This window comes from Leishmania martiniquensis, chromosome 36, assembly GCF_017916325.1.
Source record: "Leishmania martiniquensis isolate LSCM1 chromosome 36, whole genome shotgun sequence".
Taxonomy (NCBI): Eukaryota; Euglenozoa; class Kinetoplastea; order Trypanosomatida; family Trypanosomatidae; genus Leishmania; species Leishmania martiniquensis.
In genome coordinates, this window is record NC_090171.1 from 38353 (window position 1) to 60000 (window position 21648).

General features: G+C 58.5%; 8 protein-coding genes across 8 annotated transcripts; all 8 read right to left on the reverse strand.

Moving 5' to 3' along the window:
* Positions 1–200: 200 nt before the first annotated feature.
* LSCM1_00010 (uncharacterized protein) lies at positions 201–3359 on the reverse strand (the record flags this gene model as incomplete). Its single annotated transcript, XM_067317671.1, has 1 exon — positions 201–3359. One exon carries the CDS (start codon positions 3357–3359, stop codon positions 201–203), a length of 3159 nt encoding a protein of 1052 aa, XP_067173776.1.
* Positions 3360–4144: 785 nt separating this feature from the next.
* On the reverse strand, positions 4145–5995 carry LSCM1_00011 (uncharacterized protein; the record flags this gene model as incomplete). Its single annotated transcript, XM_067317672.1, has 1 exon — positions 4145–5995. One exon carries the CDS (start codon positions 5993–5995, stop codon positions 4145–4147), a length of 1851 nt encoding a protein of 616 aa, XP_067173777.1.
* Positions 5996–7154: 1159 nt separating this feature from the next.
* On the reverse strand, positions 7155–9704 carry LSCM1_00012 (uncharacterized protein; the record flags this gene model as incomplete). Its single annotated transcript, XM_067317673.1, has 1 exon — positions 7155–9704. The coding sequence occupies one exon, from the start codon at positions 9702–9704 to the stop codon at positions 7155–7157; it is 2550 nt and encodes an 849-aa protein (XP_067173778.1).
* Positions 9705–10462: 758 nt separating this feature from the next.
* On the reverse strand, positions 10463–11434 carry LSCM1_00013 (uncharacterized protein; the record flags this gene model as incomplete). Its single annotated transcript, XM_067317674.1, has 1 exon — positions 10463–11434. One exon carries the CDS (start codon positions 11432–11434, stop codon positions 10463–10465), a length of 972 nt encoding a protein of 323 aa, XP_067173779.1.
* Positions 11435–12306: 872 nt separating this feature from the next.
* Positions 12307–13413, reverse strand: LSCM1_00014 (uncharacterized protein; the record flags this gene model as incomplete). The annotated part of the gene is made up of 1 exon (XM_067317675.1): positions 12307–13413. The coding sequence occupies one exon, from the start codon at positions 13411–13413 to the stop codon at positions 12307–12309; it is 1107 nt and encodes a 368-aa protein (XP_067173780.1).
* An 860-nt stretch (positions 13414–14273) lies between these two features.
* LSCM1_00015 (uncharacterized protein) lies at positions 14274–16199 on the reverse strand (the record flags this gene model as incomplete). Its single annotated transcript, XM_067317676.1, has 1 exon — positions 14274–16199. One exon carries the CDS (start codon positions 16197–16199, stop codon positions 14274–14276), a length of 1926 nt encoding a protein of 641 aa, XP_067173781.1.
* A 2081-nt stretch (positions 16200–18280) lies between these two features.
* LSCM1_00016 (uncharacterized protein) lies at positions 18281–19738 on the reverse strand (the record flags this gene model as incomplete). Its single annotated transcript, XM_067317677.1, has 1 exon — positions 18281–19738. The coding sequence occupies one exon, from the start codon at positions 19736–19738 to the stop codon at positions 18281–18283; it is 1458 nt and encodes a 485-aa protein (XP_067173782.1).
* A 562-nt stretch (positions 19739–20300) lies between these two features.
* Positions 20301–21158, reverse strand: LSCM1_00017 (uncharacterized protein; the record flags this gene model as incomplete). Its single annotated transcript, XM_067317678.1, has 1 exon — positions 20301–21158. The coding sequence occupies one exon, from the start codon at positions 21156–21158 to the stop codon at positions 20301–20303; it is 858 nt and encodes a 285-aa protein (XP_067173783.1).
* Positions 21159–21648: the final 490 nt, after the last annotated feature.

Consider the following 21648-nt stretch of genomic DNA (forward strand, 5'->3'; position numbering starts at 1 on the left):
TGACCGGAGGGTTGCATGGGTCTTCGCTCTCTTTCTTAGGCACAGAGCAGGATTAAGCGAGGCCATACGTGCTCTGATTCGCCACTGCCTGCGTACTTACCGTTCCCGACCATGAGAAAAAGAGGCAAGTCGTACCTTCAGTCTTCCCATTCGCACGATAAACCTCGCTCACAACTCTGAGCCTAACCATCGACCCGGCGCTAGGCGCCTATGATAGAAGTACCGTGAACAGAGGACACAGCGTCCTGAAGCAGCTCTTCGAAGCCCGACTCGCATGCGCTCGTGTGACAGGCGACGGATTGAAGTAATGGAAAGATGTCCGTGAGAAACGCGTTGCAGCCGGGGGCATCTCTTGCCAACACCTCCAACGCTTCCACCAGACTGTCCTGCGGCATGACACGAACTAAGAGGAGAAGGACGCGAGATATCTGCCGCAGATTGTTGAAAAATACCTTGCCAGACATGAGTGCGCGCAGCAAAACTTTCAGCAAGTCGCTACACGCGCTGGCATGAGTCGCGGGTCGTGCAGAACCTTCCAAGAAGGCTGCGACGCTGGATGTGATGGCGACGCCGGCGCGCTGAATGTGAATGCGCTCACTGTTCAGAGCGTAGAGCATAGCAGAGAGAAATGCATCTGAGCACCTCGCATGGACAAAGTCTGAAGTGAAGGACTCAGCACACAGCTCGATGCACGAGAAGATGGCGTCCTCCAGATGCGGCAAGCTCAGCGACCGCTCGTCCATGTGATGCAGCAACGCACCGGCCGCCTCCACGGCGGCAATAGAAACATCGCGTGTGTCTTCTTCAGAGAGAAAGCAGTCCAAAGCCTTCCACTGCGCTAACGAGCACAGAAACCGCGCCACGGAGAGGATGAACTCGACCTTGTCGCTCTCGTCGTCGTCAGACCTCCAAGCACTGCTGGTCTCAAGGGCCCTCACAACGTAACGCAACTCGGCAAGGACGAGGTCCAGTAGCGCGCGAATGCCACTGTCCTCTAGAAGAGGTGAGCAAGTAACGAACACGCTGCGCACGCACTGTACAGACTCGACCGCGATCTCCCGCTCATAAAACTTCGAGACCGAGACGGCGATCAGCTGTCGTCCCGTCGTGAGCAAAGCTGGAAAGACGCACCGAATCACATGTTGACAGTGCAGCGACTCGAAAAGCCCTGCCAATGAGCTGAGCAACTCGAGCACAAAGTTAACATCATCCTCAGAAGACAACGACAGCCGGCATTCTCGAAGCTGCGCCTGCACGCTGCCCACGTCTGGGCAGCAAGCGAGAACAAACGCAATGAGACGTCCCCGAGTGTGACCGTAAAAGCGGAATCGAACAATTTCCTGAGCAGCCTGCGTCAGTCTCTGAAACGGCTCCTGGCTGAGGCAGAAGCTGCGAACGCGGACGCTCTTGTCTGCCACGCAATCAAGCAGTCGACATGCCGCCGACGTGGACTCCTCTTCGAAGGGAACGATGCTTAAGGCACCCACTACGGCTAGCAGCGAACGCGCAACCATCTCTGCACCACCGTTAAAAGCGGCGGCGTAGAGTGCGCAGCTTTCCTCGGCCTCGACGTACGTCTTGATGTAGTGTGAGAGGATGTCAAGGAAGGCCGCCTGCACTGCCGGGCTCGCCGCTAATGGGTTCTGCAGTAGCGGAAGAAGTGCGTCCACCTCCCTCATGAGATGAAGCAGCGACGGGCAGCCCTGCAGCCCCATTTCGAGGAAGCAGCGGGGGATGTACGGCTGCTCACCTTCCACCGGGTCAGCAATGAAAAAGCCTATGATCTTTAGTAGAGTCCAAATCGCCTCGAACAGTGAAGAAGGAACCGCGCCGCCGGCGCTGAGGATAGTCGCCAAGGTGTCTCGCAGCGACTGCAAGGATCGGATGAGCAGCTCGCATGTGTGGACAGCACAGACACGACCTATTTGCGCGACGAGGTGCAAGTGCGAATTGGTGAAGGTGTCGACAAAGCAGTCCTCCTCCAGCTCTACGGCGTCGGTGCCGACTTGGACGTCGAGATAGGTCGAGAAGATACACTGGCAGCCTTCGCTGATGAGGTGGCGTTGCTTGATCGTCTCCGAGCCGTTAGCAGAGAAACTGCTGCGATCCATATACGACGTTAAATGAAACCAGACGCTCAGCATCTCATCCACACATGACATCACATCAGTATCCGTGTTGCTCGAAGTGTCGCGTCGAATGAGAAAACATGTCAAGGTAGTCAGTCGAGAGACGAGGGTGTGCGCCTGCGGATCGAAGAAAACCTCCACGTAGTTTGACACCAGTCGAACGACGGCATTGGCCAACAGCGGGAAGAGCTGAAGATCCCCTTCAGTGGCCCACTGGGACAGGTGCTCGAACACATCCACGCAGAGTGACAGGGAAGCCACGAGAAAGCGCTGCGCCTGCACCGCCGTCCACTCGATGCCTTTGAATGCGCATAGCAGCTGAATAACTTCGATGACCTTCCGCCGATCGATCGGCACGCCATTCACGGTGCCGCTACCGTACCAATCGCGCAGCAAACCGTGCAGACTGACGCACGCACCGCTCTGGAGGGCCATGTCGCCGACAAGAAGGCGATCCCACTCCGAGTGGGCCACATGGAACACGCTGCACGACTCCTCGGTGGCTGCATCCTCCTCGAAAAATTGATGCGATGGCCAGGCAAAGCACGACACGAGCGCTGACAGCGCCTTATCGACAGACATGGAAGACTCACCAGCCGACTCGAGGAGGCTGCGCAGGAGCGCTTGGATTAGGGTGGGTAGGCGGCCCTCTGCGGCGAAAAGTTCTCGGCAGCGCCGGTGCACGCGCACAGGAAGCCCGCGATAGCGAGAGGCCCCAGTAAACAGACCAAACTCCTCAACGACGGACTGGCATGTGATACGATGAACGTACGCCCTCGGTGACGACGTGCAATTCTGCGTCAGTTCGACGAGGCCTGAGCACACTGCCGTCACCTCGGCCGCGCAAACGTCGAGGTTATCGCCAACGCAACCAAGTTTCAGCGCGACAGCAACAGCTGTGGCCAGCTCCGACACTACTGGTGTCCACACGTGTGCCTCGGCTTGCTCAGTCATCTCGTAAGCATAGCCAAGCAGAAAAGCGACCGCCGTACCGCTTTGCTGCCGACGACTGCGTCGGCAGCGCGTCAGCGCGTATACCACCACCTTAAGCGCAACAAAGAGAACATACACGTCATCACGCGAGCCACGCTTATCGGTGAGGCACTGCACCGCAGTTTGCAGCGTCTGCGCACCTTCGCCCACCTCAAGCTCCCGCAACGCCGCTGCCGCCCCGTTGTGGTTGCCACAACGCAAGCAGGCGGCGGCCTGCTCAATGTAGCTGTGCACCATCACTGGCGGCGGGCTAAAATGAAAAGCGCTCCAAAGCTGTTTGCACACGGCCCTCGGAACGCCTCCACCTCCAGCGCTTGTGCAAAGTCGATCGGCACGATGTACAAGCAGGTGCGCGTGGGCAGCGTCGCTTTTACCAAGCGGCCGTCTGTCCGTTTATGACTTCGGCGCTGAGGCAGCCGATTTTCTACTCACCCCCTTTCATTGCGCGTCGTGATCGCCATGGTGCTCGCAGGTGTGTGTGAGGGGAGGGGAAGGGGAAGGGGGCGGAAGGGAGTTGGCCAGAACAGGTTCCAGAGCACATATCCGAAGTATGCGAGAGAAGATGCGTGCGAAAGGCAGCGAGAGAAGCGAAAGAAGAGCAGTGACATCAAAAAAGAGGCGCACTCCAAAAGGCAAGGCGAATAGGTACACGCCGGTCCCATCTGGTGTTCTTCTGCAGCAGGAGAAGGTACCTGTTTTTGGCCCCCCTCCAACAACCTCCTTTCCAGTCGACCTCAGCCCGCCACAGTCAAGATGCTACGGATAACAGCAGGGCTGTCGCAAACGTGCGCAGAGGCTGCAGAGAGACAGAATAACGCCCTTCGCGGCATCCTCTCCCCCCCTGTCGCCCCTCAGCGCTCGAGGATGCCTCCCTCTCAGTGAAAAGAGAGGGAGACGGAAAGCAAACGGGAGTCTCTCCCTTTAGGCGCGGGGCAAACGAGTCAGGGTGGACGCTGAGCGCTCGTATGAGGGCGTCTGTGATGTTGCTGGCAGCTGGGGCGTTCACACAGGGCGGAATCTCTTCACATAAAGTCGAGCGGCGCTGGAAGACGGGAGTTCGCGAAGAACACCAAGTGCTGGAAGTGCTCTGCAGCTTCCTTCGATTCAGGCCACTCGGATAGCTTCGCCATGGCACAGCGAAGATACGCTTTTACAACAGGGTAGTCAAGCTGTCGGCAGGCGCTTCCGCAGCCGTGGCGCCACTGTGCCACCATAGCCTCGTCACGAAGAGGCCACGGTGAATGGTATAACAGGTAGAGGGTCGTAGTGGCTAAACTCCAGTCAAGTGGTGGATCACGCCCTGTGTCAGACAATCGCTGCGCGGGCGTGGGTTCAATCACTGTTACCGCGTCCACCGTGCGCGGCCGCTTTGCGTTGAAGAAACTCGTTGCAAGGGTCATCTGCTGCCCACTGGTGCGCTGACGTGTGAGGGGTGCACACTGCTTCTCGCGAAGCCCTGTCGCCTGCACCGTCAGGCCACGTAAATCTTCGACGACTATATCGCGCAGAGATGCGAGGGTGACGGTCCAAATCACGAGACCCTTCTCGCTAGGCGACAGACCTAGCTGTGCCGCCCGCTCGTCGTCAGACATAGTCCGTGATGCAACCAGCAACGGGCCCACGACCTTCCTGAGTTCGCGCTCCATCGCCTCCACTTCGTCGGCCGCCATCACGTGCGGGAGTTTGACTGGCACATGCACCTCGAGGCACTTTCCCCGGCCCATGTACTTCTGCGTCTCCTTGGGATGCAGCGGATGACGCTCCAGCAAGGTGACACGAAGGCCCTGGGCAATCGTGTGGGTGCGCCGCAGCTTGGCACACACATCATCCAGGAGTTGCCGTAGAATCCTCCACACGTCATCGACCCCTTCGGGGCGCACGGCGTAGTTCATGGAGCACCCGACAGCGCTGGGGATGCGTCTACCTAGGTGCCGCTGGTCCTCTGGGTCGCCGGTGCGCGTGACGACCCGGTCGTCTTCGCCGCGGACGAGATGGTAGAACGTGATCCCCTGTTTTTTGCCAAGAATCTGCTGCAGAACCTCACGCTTAAGCAGCTGCACAGATCCGCATGTGACGCTACGGGCTTGGGCATTCTGGTCAATGATGCCCTCCTCTCGCAGCGCGCGGCAGATCTTTTCCATTGTGCTCTCGCCCGCACCATGGATGTATTGCAGCGGAAGCGAGATCATGGTCTGCGGCACATCTTCGGCGTGGATGACGTGAATCCCATTCGGCTTGCCGCGCTCTGTAGCGATGCGCGCCAGCATAATGTTTGGGCCGATCCCGCAGGAAGCCGTGCACCCTGTCGCGCTGAACAGCTCCCTGCGAACGACCTCGCAGAAGGAGTACAGCTGAGCGCAATCAGTAGTATCAGCCGCCAGCATCACCTCATCGATACTGTACACCTCCAGCGACATTTTCAAACTCGCCGGAAAAGAGTCGAAAATGATGCGGTAGAGCGTTTTGGCGACCCGCTCGCATGACTCCAGGTCGTAGCCGAGCGTCACCAGCTCTGGGCACAGCTCCCTTGCGGAGTTCACATACATCCCGGCGTGAACGCCGTACGAGCGTGCCGCATAGTTGCAAGAGGCGATGTCGCTGTTGTACTTTCCCGCTGCGACTCCGACTGGCTTTGCCTTCAGGTGAGCGTACTCGGGCTTTGCCAACTGCACAGAGCAGAAGAAGGCATCCATGTCGATATGGACAAACGTGCGCTGCTGTTCTAGTGTACCGTGATTCCACTCCGGGTGCGCGATGAACCACTCACGAAACTCATCCTCCATCTTTGTCTTCCACTGTCCAATGAAGTAAAGTCGCGAGTGCTGCTGAAAGTTTTGAAGGCTGTTCACCTGACTACGTATGCTTTGACTCATCGCTGTCGTTCGTGGGCAGATCGCAAGAGTCTGGTATAGAGATCGATGCTTCCGCGATCAGATCCGTCAAGACTCGCTCTAACAGACGGCTTGCCGGCTCGTCGAGCACCAGCCGAGGGTCAAGGTCTGCGACGACGGCGCGCAGGAGAGACGGAGGCACGTGATTCGCGCCACTGTCTGTCATCTGCGTCGAGCGCGATCTCACTAACGAGAAAAAAAAGAAGACAACAAAAGGCACACAACTCAATCCCGTCTCGCGGTCGGCTCTAACCCATTCCGACAGAAGAGAGGGCACTGTGTGGCGCTTCCAGATGGAGAAGAAACAGAGAAATGAGCGATGCTTATCCGGCACCCACGCGGACGTTAGTGTCTGGTGTAGGCACAGTACAGAGAATATGCGCTCTCGCCGGCGGCTTTGGACTGGCAACGCGGCCTGTGCTGCCGAGCACAGGAAATGGGAGCGCAGAGCTCGAACGCACCGCAGACGGAAAAATGTTGACATGAAAAGAGCTGGCAGGTAGTGCGCCATCCATATTACGCAGCATACATCGCGGTAGCTAGGCGCAATCGATTAGGAGTGCCAGTCGACTGCCAAGTCGCGTGGCTCTTCAAGGTCATGCATTCACGTTGCGATCAGTCTGCCCACTAGCACGCGTTCCAGAGCATCCCTTTTCATTGGCAAAGCTTTGTCCGCATCTCTTACCGCCATGTAAGGCAAAGGCGGTGGGGCTGTTTGTACAGACAGAGACATGGTCACGCGCTTTGACCGCTCCGCAGCGCGTGCCCTGCGGGCACTCCTTCTCTTTGGCCTTCTGGCACGGAGCTTCTTACGTGAACCTTCGGGAGTCAGGGGAGGAGGTGGGACATCCAAATTGATGGATACCTGAAAGACAACCAGTGTGTACCGAGAACCCCACAAATGAAGAAGGGGAGAGGAGGAGACCCCCGCGATGTAACGCGAAGAATGGCGGGGACAAAAAAAAGAGTACCGACCGGAAAAAAAACGTTTTGTACTTCACATCGACCCTCCACAGGCCATTCAAACGTTATCAACAGGTCAGCAGACAGCAAGACAAAACATTACATGCGCGACTCGTTGTCGTTGCCATCCGCTAAGCGCAGCGCAGCCCTTTTTCCATGCACAAATATACATGCGCCTTCAAACAAGGCGAATAAATCCCCTACTATTGTCGAAGGGGATGCACAGGTGCGCAGAGCACGCAGATACCGTCTCAGCCACGATGGTGGCACTCGCCAGCACCATTTCCTCCTCGTCGAGAACTAGAAAGAAGACCATGCCAGTGCCGGCGTCACGTTCCATCAGCGTCGCCATCATTCTTGCATCTGGCTCGTAAAAAGATATTGTGCACTCGCCAACGATCGCTTCATCGGGTCGCTGTATGAGTGGAAAGCAGACGTCGAAGGAGTGGTTAGAGTGCCAAACGTTAATATAAGCAGCGCGCTGTTGCGGCACCAGCTGCATGGACAAGCTGTGCAGCCTCCAGCAAGGCGGACGGGCATCACTGCTGTCCGCCCCCTTGTCCGGCCTCGCTTCTTGGTGCAACAGGTGCAGCCACTCGCGCTGCTCCATGAAGTGGAGCAAATCGCGCTCCAGGTACGCCTCCACTAGCATGTCCTCGCAGCAGAGAGTCGAGGCGCACATGAGCGAGGGTTGGCTATACAGCGGCAACTCTGCGCTCCACCCATCTGCGTCGGACGTAGCATCGCCCCAGTCCGCTTCCATTTCTCCCCATATGTCCATCACATCGGCTGAACGGCACAGCGACCGCCTCGCAGGGGGCGCTGTGGTGAGCAAAAGGCTTTCACGCACGAGCGCCTCGCATTTACGGAAGGTACCTCGTCTCTCCCGCTCCCAGCTCTCAAGTATGCATCGCATTACGAGAAACATCTCAGCCATGACGGAAATGCAAAGACGCCCACGCTCGTCTTCCTCCTCGGCCGACACCCGCGCAGCGATGATACGGCAGCGAAATCGGCGATCGAGATCAAAAAGCCGAGCGCGATCCGCCGCTTCCGAGAGAAGCACATTCTGTCGCAAAAGAGCAAACCTCTCGCGTGCCTCCTCGGTCGCCACACGTGCGCGGAACTCGTCCTCCACTCGCGACAGAGGGCGACACGCGTCTGAGACGAAAGAGTGTACGAGCACTTGCCGCAGCGGCAGATAGAAGTCTACAGCCGCAGCCGCCTCATCGCGCTCGATCAGCATGCGTCTGACTCGCTCATCGCCAATGAGCCTCTGCGCACGTTGAACATAAAAGACAAATACGTAATGCTGACGCAGCGCATCGAGGCAGCGCTCCTCCTCCTCGACGACGCACCGGCGTCCTTCGCTGAGCCGAAGCTCTAAGGTCTCAAGCAGGTACTGCAGCCGGAGCGCAAGTCGCGCCTGCGCCTCTGCGCCGCGAATGGCGCGGCGGCTGGCTACCTCTTCCATTGACACCACGGTAGCGCGGTGCAGAGCCGCCTGCTCACGCCGCCATACATGGTGGGCACCGAAAAGCTCATTCACCTCCCTGTTCTCCTCACCGCTGATGACGCGAGCCCCGTCGATGTAGCGCTGGCACAAGACCCGACGCTCGATCTGGTGGCGTTTCAGCACGGAGGCCTGCGTCTGGGATGCGAGTGCCAACGACCTAAACTCCAGCCTCTGCTGGTCCATAAGGTCGCGCCGAACCAGCAGCTCAATCTTGGCGAAGACGCGTGTGACGTCTGCGTCTTTTGTGATCTGTTTGTACACTGACCGCCAGCCGAGAAGAAATCCCTGCATCACGGTCCTTCGGAGAGCGTGCTCCTCCTCTTCCACCATGAGCCTGAGCCGCTGCTCCTGCCCCAGGCAGGCTAGCATGCACCTGTCGCAGTCCGCAACCTGCACCTGCTGTCTTCTGACGCGGCTCGACTCCGATAGCAGGACGACATCTCTTTGGAGAGCCGCTGCGAAATCTGCTTTAGCGGTTAGCAGTAGCTGCACGACCTGTAGCGAATACAGTCGCTCAAGCGCATCCCGGTCCTTCTCCTCCTGCAACTCAACCTGCCGACGCGCTCGCACTACACTCTTCGAGTGGCCGACGTACTGTGAATGAGCAGCAGCACAACGCTGCAGAAGCATCGCGCGCTGCAGCTGGTCACCCAGCTCAATGAGGCGGCGGCTCTTGAGTTCATCACGGGAGCACTCCTCTAGAACTTCAAGTGCGGCACGGCCTTCGGCCCCTCGGAGGCCCAGGCGCGAACAGTACGCAAGCCATCTCAGTGCGCGCCAGGCGGCACGCTCGTCATAGCGCAGAGACCGCCGTGCCAGCTCCTCCAACAAGCGCAGATGAATCACTTCGAACGGGCCCTGCACACTAGAGTAGAACGCCGCCACTAAATGGCAGCGTCCAGCAGCTTCCGCTTTCCGTAACTGCTCCTCTTCGCGCAAGGCGCACTCTTCTCTGTAAGCGCGGTTGACTAGCTTAGTGCGGCACCGTGTCTCCTGCGTGTCGACCAGCTCTCGAAGCTCAGTTTCATAGGATTCGAGAGCCTCGACGCATGACAGTGCCTTGAGCTCTTCGACGATGCGTCGGGTACGCCAGGCCATCTTACTTGCAGGCGGATGAGGCACCAGCGGCGGTGGCTGCAGCTTTGCCAGCATGGCCTGTAAAGCAGTACGCAGAGCGCCATCGCTTGGCCGCGTAAGCTGCGATAACGACATGAAAAAACTTCTTTCCTGTGGCTCTGCCATGCGGGGAAAAAATGTGGGGCAGCAGCCGCGCACTGCGATAGGGGCAGAGAGGTGTGCAGTGGGGAGGGGCGGTTCGCGTACTTCCCCTGTGATCTACAAACACGCAACCTCACGCAAACAGTAAACACAAGCACACATGTCGTGCGCCAACGAGATGATATGAGGAAGAGGCAGGAGTGTAGCGGTTGAAGACGGCGACAAAGCAGCAAACGAGGCGTGCGAGCAAGAGGAGGGTAAATGAAAACAAGCGCAAAGTCACAGCGATCATCGAAAAAAATCTCGTGCAGTTGCAACAGGTGTACTCTCTTTCATTGTCCGCTAGGCTAAAGGAGGCATGAAACCGTCTCGTCACAGGGGCGAATGAGGGCAGCACTACCCCTGCGTGACGCCACCGTCAGTCTAACCCCCCCCGCCAGGATTTCCTGGGATCCTGAGCCTCTGCCTCATGACAGGTGCAGATGCACACGTAAGCGATCTACTGTTGTTGCTAGTCTGTGAGGAGAGAAGGGCAATGTACAACTATGGGAGCGGTCAGGCATGTAGAGACAGGGAGGCGAGATCAGCGCCGTACACACGCAGCCCATTCTACAACCCAATCACCTCTTCGCACAAGACAAAACTGCGGCCGCACCAGGCCAACGTACAGGGGCCCGCACAAGAGGCAGCAGCATCCGCCCTCCGACGCAACAGCGACACCGAGCAGCCAGTGCAAGCACAGCTCTCGATGGCTACACCACCAGGCTTTGTTTCTGGAAGCAGAGTGTGCGGTACAATGTCACAAGCTCCAACTCCGCCTGACTCAGCTTGTTTCCTTTGTTCGCTTTCCAGTTAGCGGAGTAGTCCGGCACGAACTCAGAGAAAGGCTTTGACATGAGCTCACAGAGGCGCAGCTGAGACTCACTCGCGATTTGCACCACCGCATCGTACGGCACCACGTACTCAAGGCAGTCTACAAAGCCCTCCAAGTGAAAGTGATATCCGGTGCCCGTGACGAGCACAGTGCTGCCGTCGGAGGCTACCGCGTACTCGGGTGGATCGGGAAAAGCAATTCGGTACAGTTCATTGCCCATCATACCTTCCGCCACCCGTTTCGACAGCATCGTTATGTCGACTGTCGTGATGAGCACAACACCACCTGGAGCGAGGGCACGGGAGACAGCGGAAAAGACTTCGCGCACGAGGTGAAGGCTCTTGCACGCGTAGTGGAACGCGAACTGAATCGTCACAACGCTGTACCGGCCAAAGTGCGGAGAGGTGGGCAGGGTGTGCCTTAGAAAGGACTCCGTGAAGCAGTCGGCGACGGTGAACGAAGCACAGCACCGCGGCGGTCTCTCCATGGCGGCAACCATCTCCTTCCATCGTCGCTCCGCCTCGTTGATGCACTCGACAGAGACATCGTAGCAGTCGTAGAAGGATGTGTGCAACGTGTCTGACGGGGCACGGGGGTCGTTCTGCGCAGGGCTCTGCATGAAGAGCCACTTCCCCAGGTCTCCGCCTCGTCCGCTCGCGAGATCAAGCACCGCAGCGCCCTCTGCCGGCGAGGCAGCCGCGCTGGCCAGCGCACTGTCGAGAGAAAACTGTATCAGCCGCTTCTTCACAAAATTGTTGAAGTGTCGAAACGCCACTTGCTGGCTGCTCCGGTCGTCTTTCCGCTTTCGCGTCACGTCGTCGTACGCCACCGCCGCCGGATGTTTTGGCATTCTCCAGAGCTGCCGCGGATGCGGCTCGGTGGGGAAGGGCATATGAACGTAGGGTGTTGTTAGAGCCGCACGGATAGGCGTATGGAGGCCTACCTCTGCCCAGAAAACCACAGGTGCGGCTTCGGCAAGGTGAGTGTTGACAGGGACACGACGCTGTGCAGTGACGCGGTCCGCGCGCTGAGTCGGAGACGTGGAATGACTTTTCGCCCGCGTACGCACACAACACAACAAGCGCCGAAACGCGGGGTCACGTGCGCATTTCAGAGCGCGCCAGTAAACCGAGACAGGGAGTGAAAGGAATCAGAGAGCAGGGTGCGGCAAGCTGCATCGTCACGCAGGAGGAAGGATCGCATCAGCATGGGCAAAGTATGCCTGGGTGTCGCGGCCGTCATCGACGCCGATGTACGTCAGTGGTACAAGCGAGTCAAGCCCCTAAGCTCCCATGCGCATGCTGGCAGGGGGATCCTGTGCTTCCCCCAGATGCAGAGCAGTCCGCGCATAGTGCCTTCACCCAAAAGCTGCGCATTAGACGCGCCCACACCCTCTGCACCCCCATTCCAAGAGCCTCTTCACATGTGTGACGGACGCTGCCGATCTGCCGTCGGTTTTTTTGTTTTTTCCCTTTCGTCGTCCCTTTGGCGAGTAAGGGAGATTCGCACAACGGAAGCAACAGCACAGGCCGTCCGCACACCCTTAAGTCACCGCACACAGACCCTACGCGCCGTATGCACTCGGCCTCGCTACTCTCCCCACCTCCTCCCTGCGCAGCGGAGAGGCACCGCTATCGTGCGGAGGCGGGGTGGCAACGAATCCTTCAAATATGCACATGTACACGCATGGGGACTTCCTCGACAAGCGCTCACACGCCACACTCACCCTTCGTGGTCCAAAAGCGCGAGCACCTGGTACAGGCGACGCATGACAACAGTAGAGAGACAAAGTGACGGGCTACTGGCCGCATCAGTCGATAAGGCGAACCCGCACCAACGCAGCAGCTGCACCGCTTCCTCTACAGGAAGAATGGTATCACGAAACGCCTTCGTAGAGACACGCAACGTACGCTTCTTCGTGTCGAAGGGCTCGGTCACAATGTTGCCGAGGATGAGCCGAAGCGTGCGCACGCACTCACCCGTCTTGTCGGCAGCTTCACGCTTGCGTATCTTGTCGACAAGCGCCTGTGGACATGTCGGGGCATCTCCCGCAAACCACTCAGCCAGCTTGTTGGGCATCGAAGAGGCGGCAGTGAGAGTAGACAAGTTCCATGTACCGCCACTTGTGGGGGTGGTCGTCTGCGCTGAAGCCTGCTGCTCCTGCAACTTCGCTAGCCTCGCCGCCGCCTCCGCGCGAGCAGCCGTCGTCGCCTCTTCGAACTCTTTCTCTGCCAGCGCAAGTGCCTCGGCTTTCGTGTGTCCTCGGCGCTCCAATCGGTCAGCCGCGATTTGGACCCGGATTCGACGTCTCGCCTCCACGTTAGCTGCGTTCTCGCGTCGCACCTCTTCCATGTTCATCTTGCGTCGCACATCCTCCAACTCCTTTTTCATTCGAATCATATTCCGGCCCATCTCCAGACGCTCCCGCTCTTTGCGCTGCAGCTCCAGCTTCTCCTCCTCCTTGGTGCGTCTCACACGCTCCTGCAGCTCCCTCAACTTGACCTCGCGCTCTGCCTCAGTCAAGACACGTTTCGCTTTGATAACCACATTGACGCCATCCTCGAGCGCAGTGTCCAGCTCTGGGTGCCCCTCGTGCATTTGAATCCATTTCGCGCACGTCGCCTCGTTGATGCATCCGGCAACGACAGACTTCTTGATTGCGTTATCGCTAAACCCCCTGGCCGTCAGCGCATCAAAGGTAGTCTGACTGATAGTGTACCTGCCGCTGTCACTCTCATCCGACGACGAGGAATCCTCAGCAGTCACCTTCGCCATCGGCGCAGACTCGTCCGCTTGCGGTGCCTCTGCATCTCTGTCCTCACTACTCATGGCGGCGTGTCTGCAGGCGAGCACCCAGAGGCCTGCAGTTGATTGTCTGTGGAGTAATGCTGTGCTCGTCACGCGACACAGCCCGTGGGATTCGCCTGCGTTCCCTTTTTTCAATCGGCCGCCGGTGTTGCGTTTGTTTTCTGTCGCTTCTGTTCGCCCGCCCTTCCTCCGTCAACACGCCGAGCGCAGGGAGTCCGTGAGCGCAGTTGATGGGGGAGGGGGGTGCATGCAGTGGAAGAGGGAAGCAAGGAAGAAGGGTTGCGGCAAATGTGAAGCGCAGACAAGAGGTGGAAAGTCGGTGGAGTCGCTGAAGCACAAGGAGGCGAGAAGCAGAGGCCAGTGACGAGGTAGCGAAGACACACAGCTAGCCCAAGTTTCACTGCGGTGGGAGACAAGAGGACAGCGTACTGAAAAGAGTCGACTCCTGCTTCGTGCGTCTGTGTCTGTGCGTTTGTGGCTGTGTTCGTGGGTCGGCACACGAAGGAAAGGGTGGCCACCGATCCCTACTGCCCTCCGCACAGGCACCGCAAGGCGGCTCGCAGCAGCGGTGGAGGCAACAGAGGGAGAACAGCGCCTGCCTGTACCGCCGTACCAGCATGGAGCTTTGCCAAGGCGTCGTGGAGCAACGCACAACAAACGGAAAAGATAAAGCGTCAATGCAAAAACAAGAGAGATACCCACAAGACGAAATATAGAATGCAGCCAAAAGCGGGGGTGGCACCGACGGTGAGCTGAGGGAAGAGGTCGAGCACTCGCCGAGCGGAATACCTTTCCCGTTGCTTCGCTATGCATAACGGAGCATGATCTAGGCATCCGTGGATGCAGCAGCGAATGTGCAAGTGTGAAGATCCGGCATACCGCTATGAGAACAAGGATGCAAAGATATCTTCCTTGGTGCGCGCGGGCGGCGGCGCAGGTGCAGATGATAGCTGGGGTCGTGCCAAGGAGTCCTCGAGTGCGGGTGGTGCTGCCGAGTTTGTCGTGGAGGGGTAAAAGGAGCCGCCGCCCAGTGGTGGCGCTGACGCTGGGGCACTGCAGAATACCTGCGCGTACTCGACAATTGACGAAGCGGCAAACTGCCGCACGGCGACATCCGTGTGAAGCAGCAAGGGACACAGGAGTGGGATCGACTTGACTGCGCGATACTCGGCGGTCATTCGCTCCTGTATGCCCTTCAGTAGTCTCAGTATGTGCTCGACTTGTGCCGAGGATAAGGAGACGGAGGCGTTGGAGATGCTTCGCGCCAGGCTCGACTCCACCTCCATTTTAGTCTCCGTCGTGGCAAAGGTGAGGATCTTCTCAAGACACTGAAAAGCGAGCGAAAATGAGTCTGCGTCAGAGAAGGAAACCCGAAGTAGGCGGGCGGCCACGTCGCCCGGCAAGCCGATCTTGATGGTGGGGGCCGCCGTCAGCATGTCGCGAAGCCACTCCAGACTGCCTTTCTGAAGGCGCTCATTTCCGTCGCTATGCATCAGCCGAAAAATGAGAGGAACGATGAGCGCCGCTCTATCCTCTACGCTAGAAAAGTGCTTGTGAACGCCTTCGCGTCTCTGAAGCAGCTGCTCAGCGTACACTGCCATCCGCTCCAGGGATGGGGCACGAATAAGGGCGGTTAGCAGCGACGCAAAGTACTCGCGCAAGGTGCGATCAAAGTTGTCGGCACAAAGGGCACCAGCGCACAGCAGAAGAATCGGCAGGACAAAACGCAGCATGGCATCCACCTTGCTCTCTCGAACCATGAGCGGCACAACGTCTGACAGGATGACAGCCTCGCAGAAGATGCCTTGTATCAAGCCATCGTAAAGCGCCTTCAGTAATCGAAAGCGTGTGTCGCTGTCAAGAATGTCAAAGGAGACCAGGGCGGTGAGCGTCTTCATGTCTGGTGTCGCGAAAGGGCCGGTGCTGACGACTGTCGCAACCGGGGGGCGTGGTAGCCGCAACGCCCCGGCAGGAAAATAGCGCGACATGTGTGTCTCGGCAGAGCTCAGCTGCCGCGGATGCTCCTTTGGGTTGCCGCCGCAGCTGAAGAGCCGCCTCCCCTCCAAGACCTCCACAGTGACCACGAGAAAGCCGTACGTGTCGCTGTCTGGGTACACTAGGGGCGCGGTACCGACAAAGAAAAGGTCGTCGTTGGCGTCGCCGACCTTCCTCGTGCAAAAATCAATGTACTCCGTCGGCAGGTAGTCCAGAAGCGGAGCCGCCACGCTCTTGAAGGGGAAGGGCGACAGTGGTGGTGCACCGAGCCGCGCTCGCGACACAGCGAAGCAGAGGTCGCCGATCTTCCATTGATTGTCCTCTGTCACGTAGATGGAGGAAAGCGCAAAGTTGAGGAGAAGGAGCTCCGCCTTCTCGTGCAGAAACCGGATGGCCTCCGCGCAGTGGAACAGCCCGAGCAGCTTCACCTGCAGAGGGAGGCCCTGAAGGGACTCGGGTTCGAGTACCATCGACACTCGCTCCGTCGCAAACCAAATCTTGTTCTTCTCCTCCACGAGTTGACCGTCGATGCTGAGGATACCGGGGTGGCGCAGCTGGGTCAGTAGTGCGACGCTGTCCTTCACGGTCTTAGTCATCGCGAGAGCCTCGTCAGTAGTGCAGCGCTCTAACAACCTCTTCATGCGCAGGGTGAATATAGACACCTTCTTCCCATTCGCCCGCACGACAGCGTCGCACTTCTCGAACAGGAAGCTGCGGCCGCAAAGTGTGGCGCTGGAAGTGTCAAGTACGTACGCGTATAGGGGACTAGAGGAGATGGCGGACGCCACCGTCTGCTTGATCTGCTTAAACATTGTCCGTCGCCCACCTTACACGTGCGGCACGAGAAGTTGGCAGCCTCTCACTCCGCAGAGGGCGCCGTTTAGTGCAGTTGTCCTTTTCCCTCGGTCAGTCGAGGCGGCAAGTCCATAAGGAAGTGCGGAGAGGCCAGCAACACCCACGAGAAAAGGGAAAAAAACAGAGACGGCGTGCCCTGATGCTGTGCACCTGCCCCCTCCTCCGGCAACTGACCCGCTCGCGTTTCGTCCTCTTTCAATGCCTAGTCGTGGGGTTTTCGGCTGTCGGACGCTATCACCCGCCGTCTCTGTGAATTGCGTATGCGCCTCCTCCTCCCATGTGGCACCTGCGTGGCGAACCAGCGCTAACTCGCTCCGCTTAGTGAGCACCCGCGCGTGCGGGACGCTAAGTTGACCAAAGGGAAAGGGGCGAACGTGGGAAATTGAAGAAGAGCGACGGAGAGCAGGCCAAGCGCAGCGAAGATGTGAAAGTGCACGTTGAAAGAGAGAAAGGAGGAAGACGCACTCAGACACCGTGGCACTCCACCCGGTCACCACACGCCGCACCCAGGCCGGCATGCGGCATAAAAGAGTGAGGGTGCGGGCGTGTCAGTGTCGCAGTGCCATGCATGGCGTAGCCTTGCCGCACGCCCGAATGCACACAGTCTTTCGCTCCAACTTCTCTAAGCCCGTCATACAGTGCAGGCGGAGGCGAGAAGAGAAGGGTGGAGATGGTATGCCCCTTTTCTGCGTGTCATGTGCGCGACTCTGTTTGGCTTCTTGTCGTCCTCGCCGACGAGATAAGAGAGGGTTCCGTTTCGAGCCGCCCCCTGAGCGAGAGAGAAGTACCGTCGAGCACGCAGCAGGACAAGCGAACACGAATGGAAGCCAGAGCGCGCAGACAAAGAATGCGCTTGCTTTAGTATTTCCCTTCTATACCGCAAAAGATGTGCTGGACTTCGCACTATCCCCACTGCTACAGGCTCACCGCGCCGCGCAAAGTAGCCGTCGCAGACACGCGGTACGGCGGCCCGTCGCCTCAGCCATCGGCGCACCACCTCGGGGCGCAAATCCTGCCCATGCACCCCCACCTCGTAGGCCACCTCACACCCGTTCTTTGTTGTCTGGGTCGCTGTCTGTCCGCATCCCTCTCAGGGTGAGGCAAGCTTTCTACCCAGAGGCTGTAAAGGCCGGGCAAAACACAGCTGAGTCACCTTACCAAGTTGCGTGTCATGAGGTGTCACACACATGCTCGCTGTCGCATCCCGACGCGGCGCAGCGCCACGCAGATCGTGGAGGTCAGCATCCGTAGCGGTGCATCGCACTGACTCCTTGGCGCTATATCTTGTCGACAGAGTCACCAGCACAGCGGTGTTGGTGACTTTGGCGGAGAATGTCAGAGCTGCCCGGCTTCCTCCCGTGAAGAGGGGGCGTTGAGCCTCTTAGGAGTCATAAGGATTGGAATGCGCCCCCCCTCGCCATAAGGATCGACACCGTAAAGTCAATGCCAAGCCGAACCGGGGGCCATTACTGAAAATGCCCTTATCTTCCCGGCCTACTCTGTCAGGTTGAGCCATTCATCTCCCCACGATCCCCGGGCACATTGGCCGTCCTTCGCATACATGGCGATTTTCCGCACAAGCCGGAAGCTTGAGAATAAAATGAGCCAAAGCCCGCTTGCTCGCGACCAAGCAAGTGGACACAGGGGGACGAGGTGAGCGACAGCCCCCCGTCACCGCCCTTGGGCATCCTCTCCCCCTCGGGGGGGAGTTCACCGTTAACATTTGTTCATCTGTCATCACCGTAACAAAATCCTTCTTCGTTGGGCCGCACTCGCGTATACACGCCCGCATCTGAGCAGAGGGGCGTCGAGTAGAAAACCAAAAGATACAGGCGCGTGCAGCGCCGCCAGCAGAAGCGGAAAGAAAGTGGGCCTGACGCGTCGCACAGCTGTGCGGAGAATAAGGGCGTCGGCCTTGAAGATGACATCGATAAAAGCCAAGGCGAGCAATGCGAAAACCGGTACACCGAGAGCGCGTAGGGGAAGCAGGTGTGCTGGCAGGCGCAGTCACGCAGGAGGAGAAACGCGGCCGGACAGCCTACCAGCCCTCCCAGCGAGCTCGAGAAGCCTCTCCTCGATTCTGGCGAGGCGACAAAGAAATTTCAGCAAGCTGCGGTTCGCCGAGGCGGTTCATTGTGCACACCCAAATGGTCCGCTGTGGGCACGGAACATGCACGGCCTCTTCCACTGGCCGCCCGCCAAAAAAAGACAGCATGGTACGTAGCACAGCCTGGTGCGCAACAACAACCACGCACTTCGTGCAGTTGTTCAGGTCGTTCAATAATGGTGTGAGCCGGCGGACGAGATCCACGTAAGATTCGCCGTCCGGGTAGCGGAAGCCAACTTTGTCAGTATGCCGAAACAACTGAATAAAGGGGTAGAGCGACTTCACTTCCTCGTTAGTCATGTCCTCGCAGATACCGGCATGAATTTCGTTGAGAGACTTGAACGGCTTGAGAACACCGTTGGACAGCACATCTGCGGTGGGCTGCGCTGTGCGCTGGGTGCGTCGCAGCTGGCTGCACCATACCTCAAAGTCACCGTCCCCCTCCCACACAGTGGCGCGATAATCGAACAGCTGCGCATTTGTCTTGACTTGACGCTCGAAGAAGCGGGCGATGTCCTCGGCGTCGATGCGGCCGGTCTCCGTCAAGTCCGGGTCTCCACCAAGACGGTCCTCGACGTTATACTCAGACTGGCCGTGGCGGGTGAAGAAGATCGGGGGGAACGACTTGAGTGTTTCCCCAGGCGCGCCCTCCAGAGGTTCTTCGGAGTAGAGCTGATAAAGTGTCGGAAGCATACTATTCAGAAAACTGGTGAGGCTGGAGCAGACGATGCTACCGCTGCTTCGCGATGCACGGAGTGCCTGCCGCTGAAGACTAACGTCAATATAGCTGTATAGGTTGTCCCTGTGGCTCTCCCACTCTTCCGAAAACCGCACGTGGCGAATCAAAAAGGAGCGACCAGGGGGGAGCAAACGCAGCAGAGCATGGCGGGCTTCGGCGCCGTCACAGTCCGTAAACACCACCGCGACAGGAGTGGCAACAAAGCCCAGCTTTGGGTCCGCATCGAAGTAGTTTACGGCAGCGCACACGCAGCGGCAGTTGTCTTGAAGCCACATATCCCGTTGCGTCGCGTAGGAGGTCGGCCGGTGATCTTGGAAGCTTCCGGACGCCACAAATAGCTGGACGCTCTCCCCAATCCACCGGAAGTAGTGCACGAAGCGGGTGCAAAAGAACCGCGCGGGTAAGCTGCACCGCTCCTCCGAGCTGACAAAGATGAAAACAGGGTTGGTCGAATTGGAGAAGCGGTAGAGTCCCGCGCTCTCCATCGCTGCGCGGTTGGCGTCGGTGCTTGTGAGGGACGGCGGTGGACGCACTACCTCTCGCTGTGTGTGATGCTCCACCCCCAACATGTGCCTAAAGTCGATCGTGTTCGATTCCTTCGCGCTCTCCACATCGTATACGTTCGACGCCCGTAGGTGGATGAGGGCCATTTGCGAGGCTCAGTGCAGGGCGCACTTCCTCCAGCGCACGCTTCCACTTTGGAAAATAGAATGCAGCAGCAATGCGCGAGAAATAAGCCCGCGAGCATAGGAGGAACGAAAATGTCAGGGGAGGGAGAGAAGAGGGAGTGCACATGAGCGATGGGTGCACACCGGGCGGTGGCACACGAGATGCATGCCTCTCTCGGGAGAGGGGGAAGGGGCGCTGGTCGCGTTGACAGAGGTACCCGTCCGCGCCAAACTCCAATCTTGTGCCGCAGCTGCTTTAGGCGCAACGCGCACCACCTCCACCAGGCACAGTCAAGGGCTTATCAAAGTGATGCCCAGGGCAGGAGAAAATGAAGGGATGCACACGCCCCCACCCCACCCCACCCCCCTTCCCAATGCGCGGGCACGAAGCCTTTGCTCCTGCACCTGAGTAGCCCCGCTCCCCGCACGACTCTCCGCCAGCGAGGTGCACTCGAGCAGACATGTCTCCACACTGAGCAGAGAGCGCATCATCACGCAAACACACACACACACACACGCACGCACAACTCCGAAGACACCCCAGTTACGCTCCTATGCGATTAGATGTATCGGCGCGATCCTCTGCCTTCATCTTTTCAATGATTTCCCTCTGTTGGCGCAGCAGCTGAAGGCGCTGAGCTGGTGTCAAGCTGGCAGGGTTCTTGTGGCGGTAACTCGCCTTGTCCAGTTGGCCCCTTCGCGTCAAAACGTACCGCGGAAGTAGACGCATAGCAACGACGACCAGCAGCATCATGATAGGGGCATACATGCTTGCCGGCGACGACTCCCTCGCCGGTACGATAGGACGGCGTTTGAGCTCTAAATGTACATTGCAAGACCCCTTCGTGTCTGACACGTTATTCACAAGAGCGCCTGTGAACACGAAAACGTCGTCTGCCATCTTTGCCACGTAAAACTCTCGCACCCGCCATGGCGTTGGAAGGCAGCCTCCCATGTCGGCACTATACAGTTGCTCGGCAGGGTCAAAGCGGCGGTGCAGAAGGCCATCCTTTCCCAACGAGCTCAAAGAAGAAGAGGTGAACCACACCGTTTGGCACTCAACTCTCATGCCATCGTCAGAGCGAGCTGCTGCGAGCATTAGTGTCAATGCGGACGGCATGTGGCACAGCGCATGTTCGTCGCTGGGGACACTAGCGTAAACGAGCCCAACGCGCTCGGCAGCGTAGTCGAGAAAGCGGCTGAAGCGGCCGGCGTACCTTTCCCTGACGGTCCACTTTTCTGGCTCCACCGTCAGCTGGTAGTTGGGAGGCACAGTACCACGGCCTGGCACGAGAGTTATGGCATCCCACGTCCCGTGCAGCAGCTCACTACTACCCTGCACACTGGTGATGCAGAGTAACACCAAAACCAACGCGCAGGTTCGCGCCTGAAGCTGCGGCATTCTCGATCCTTTAAACTTTGGTGATCTGCCGAGTGGGCCAAAGAACAGACTTTCGTTAAACACCCGCACGCACGTGAATGTGCCACTGCCTCCCATGAGGAAGGGACGCAGCGTCGACGTGGACAGGCAGTGCAGAACGCACGCCGCCACAACAAATGCAAACGGTGGGTGCGTAGATGAGGCGCGAGAGTTGGGCACAGTGAAAGCCTTTTGCAGAAAGAGGGGCAAGCGGAAACGGTTCATCGGCGACAGGGAGCGTCGAGACGGAGATCGAGCGACTGCGATGGTAAATGTCCCAATAGCTCCCATAGCTCAGGAAAGCGCTGAAGACCCGCTTCACACACCCTGGCCACCCAGTCAGCCACTGTCTTCTGCCTCGCCCTGCGCACCGATGGCCACCGCAAGCGCAGGACGAGGACCCGAAAGAATCAGATGCTGCCACCTCAGTGAGATGCACAAAAAACTTCAGAAGCGGGTTGCTGTCGCGTTG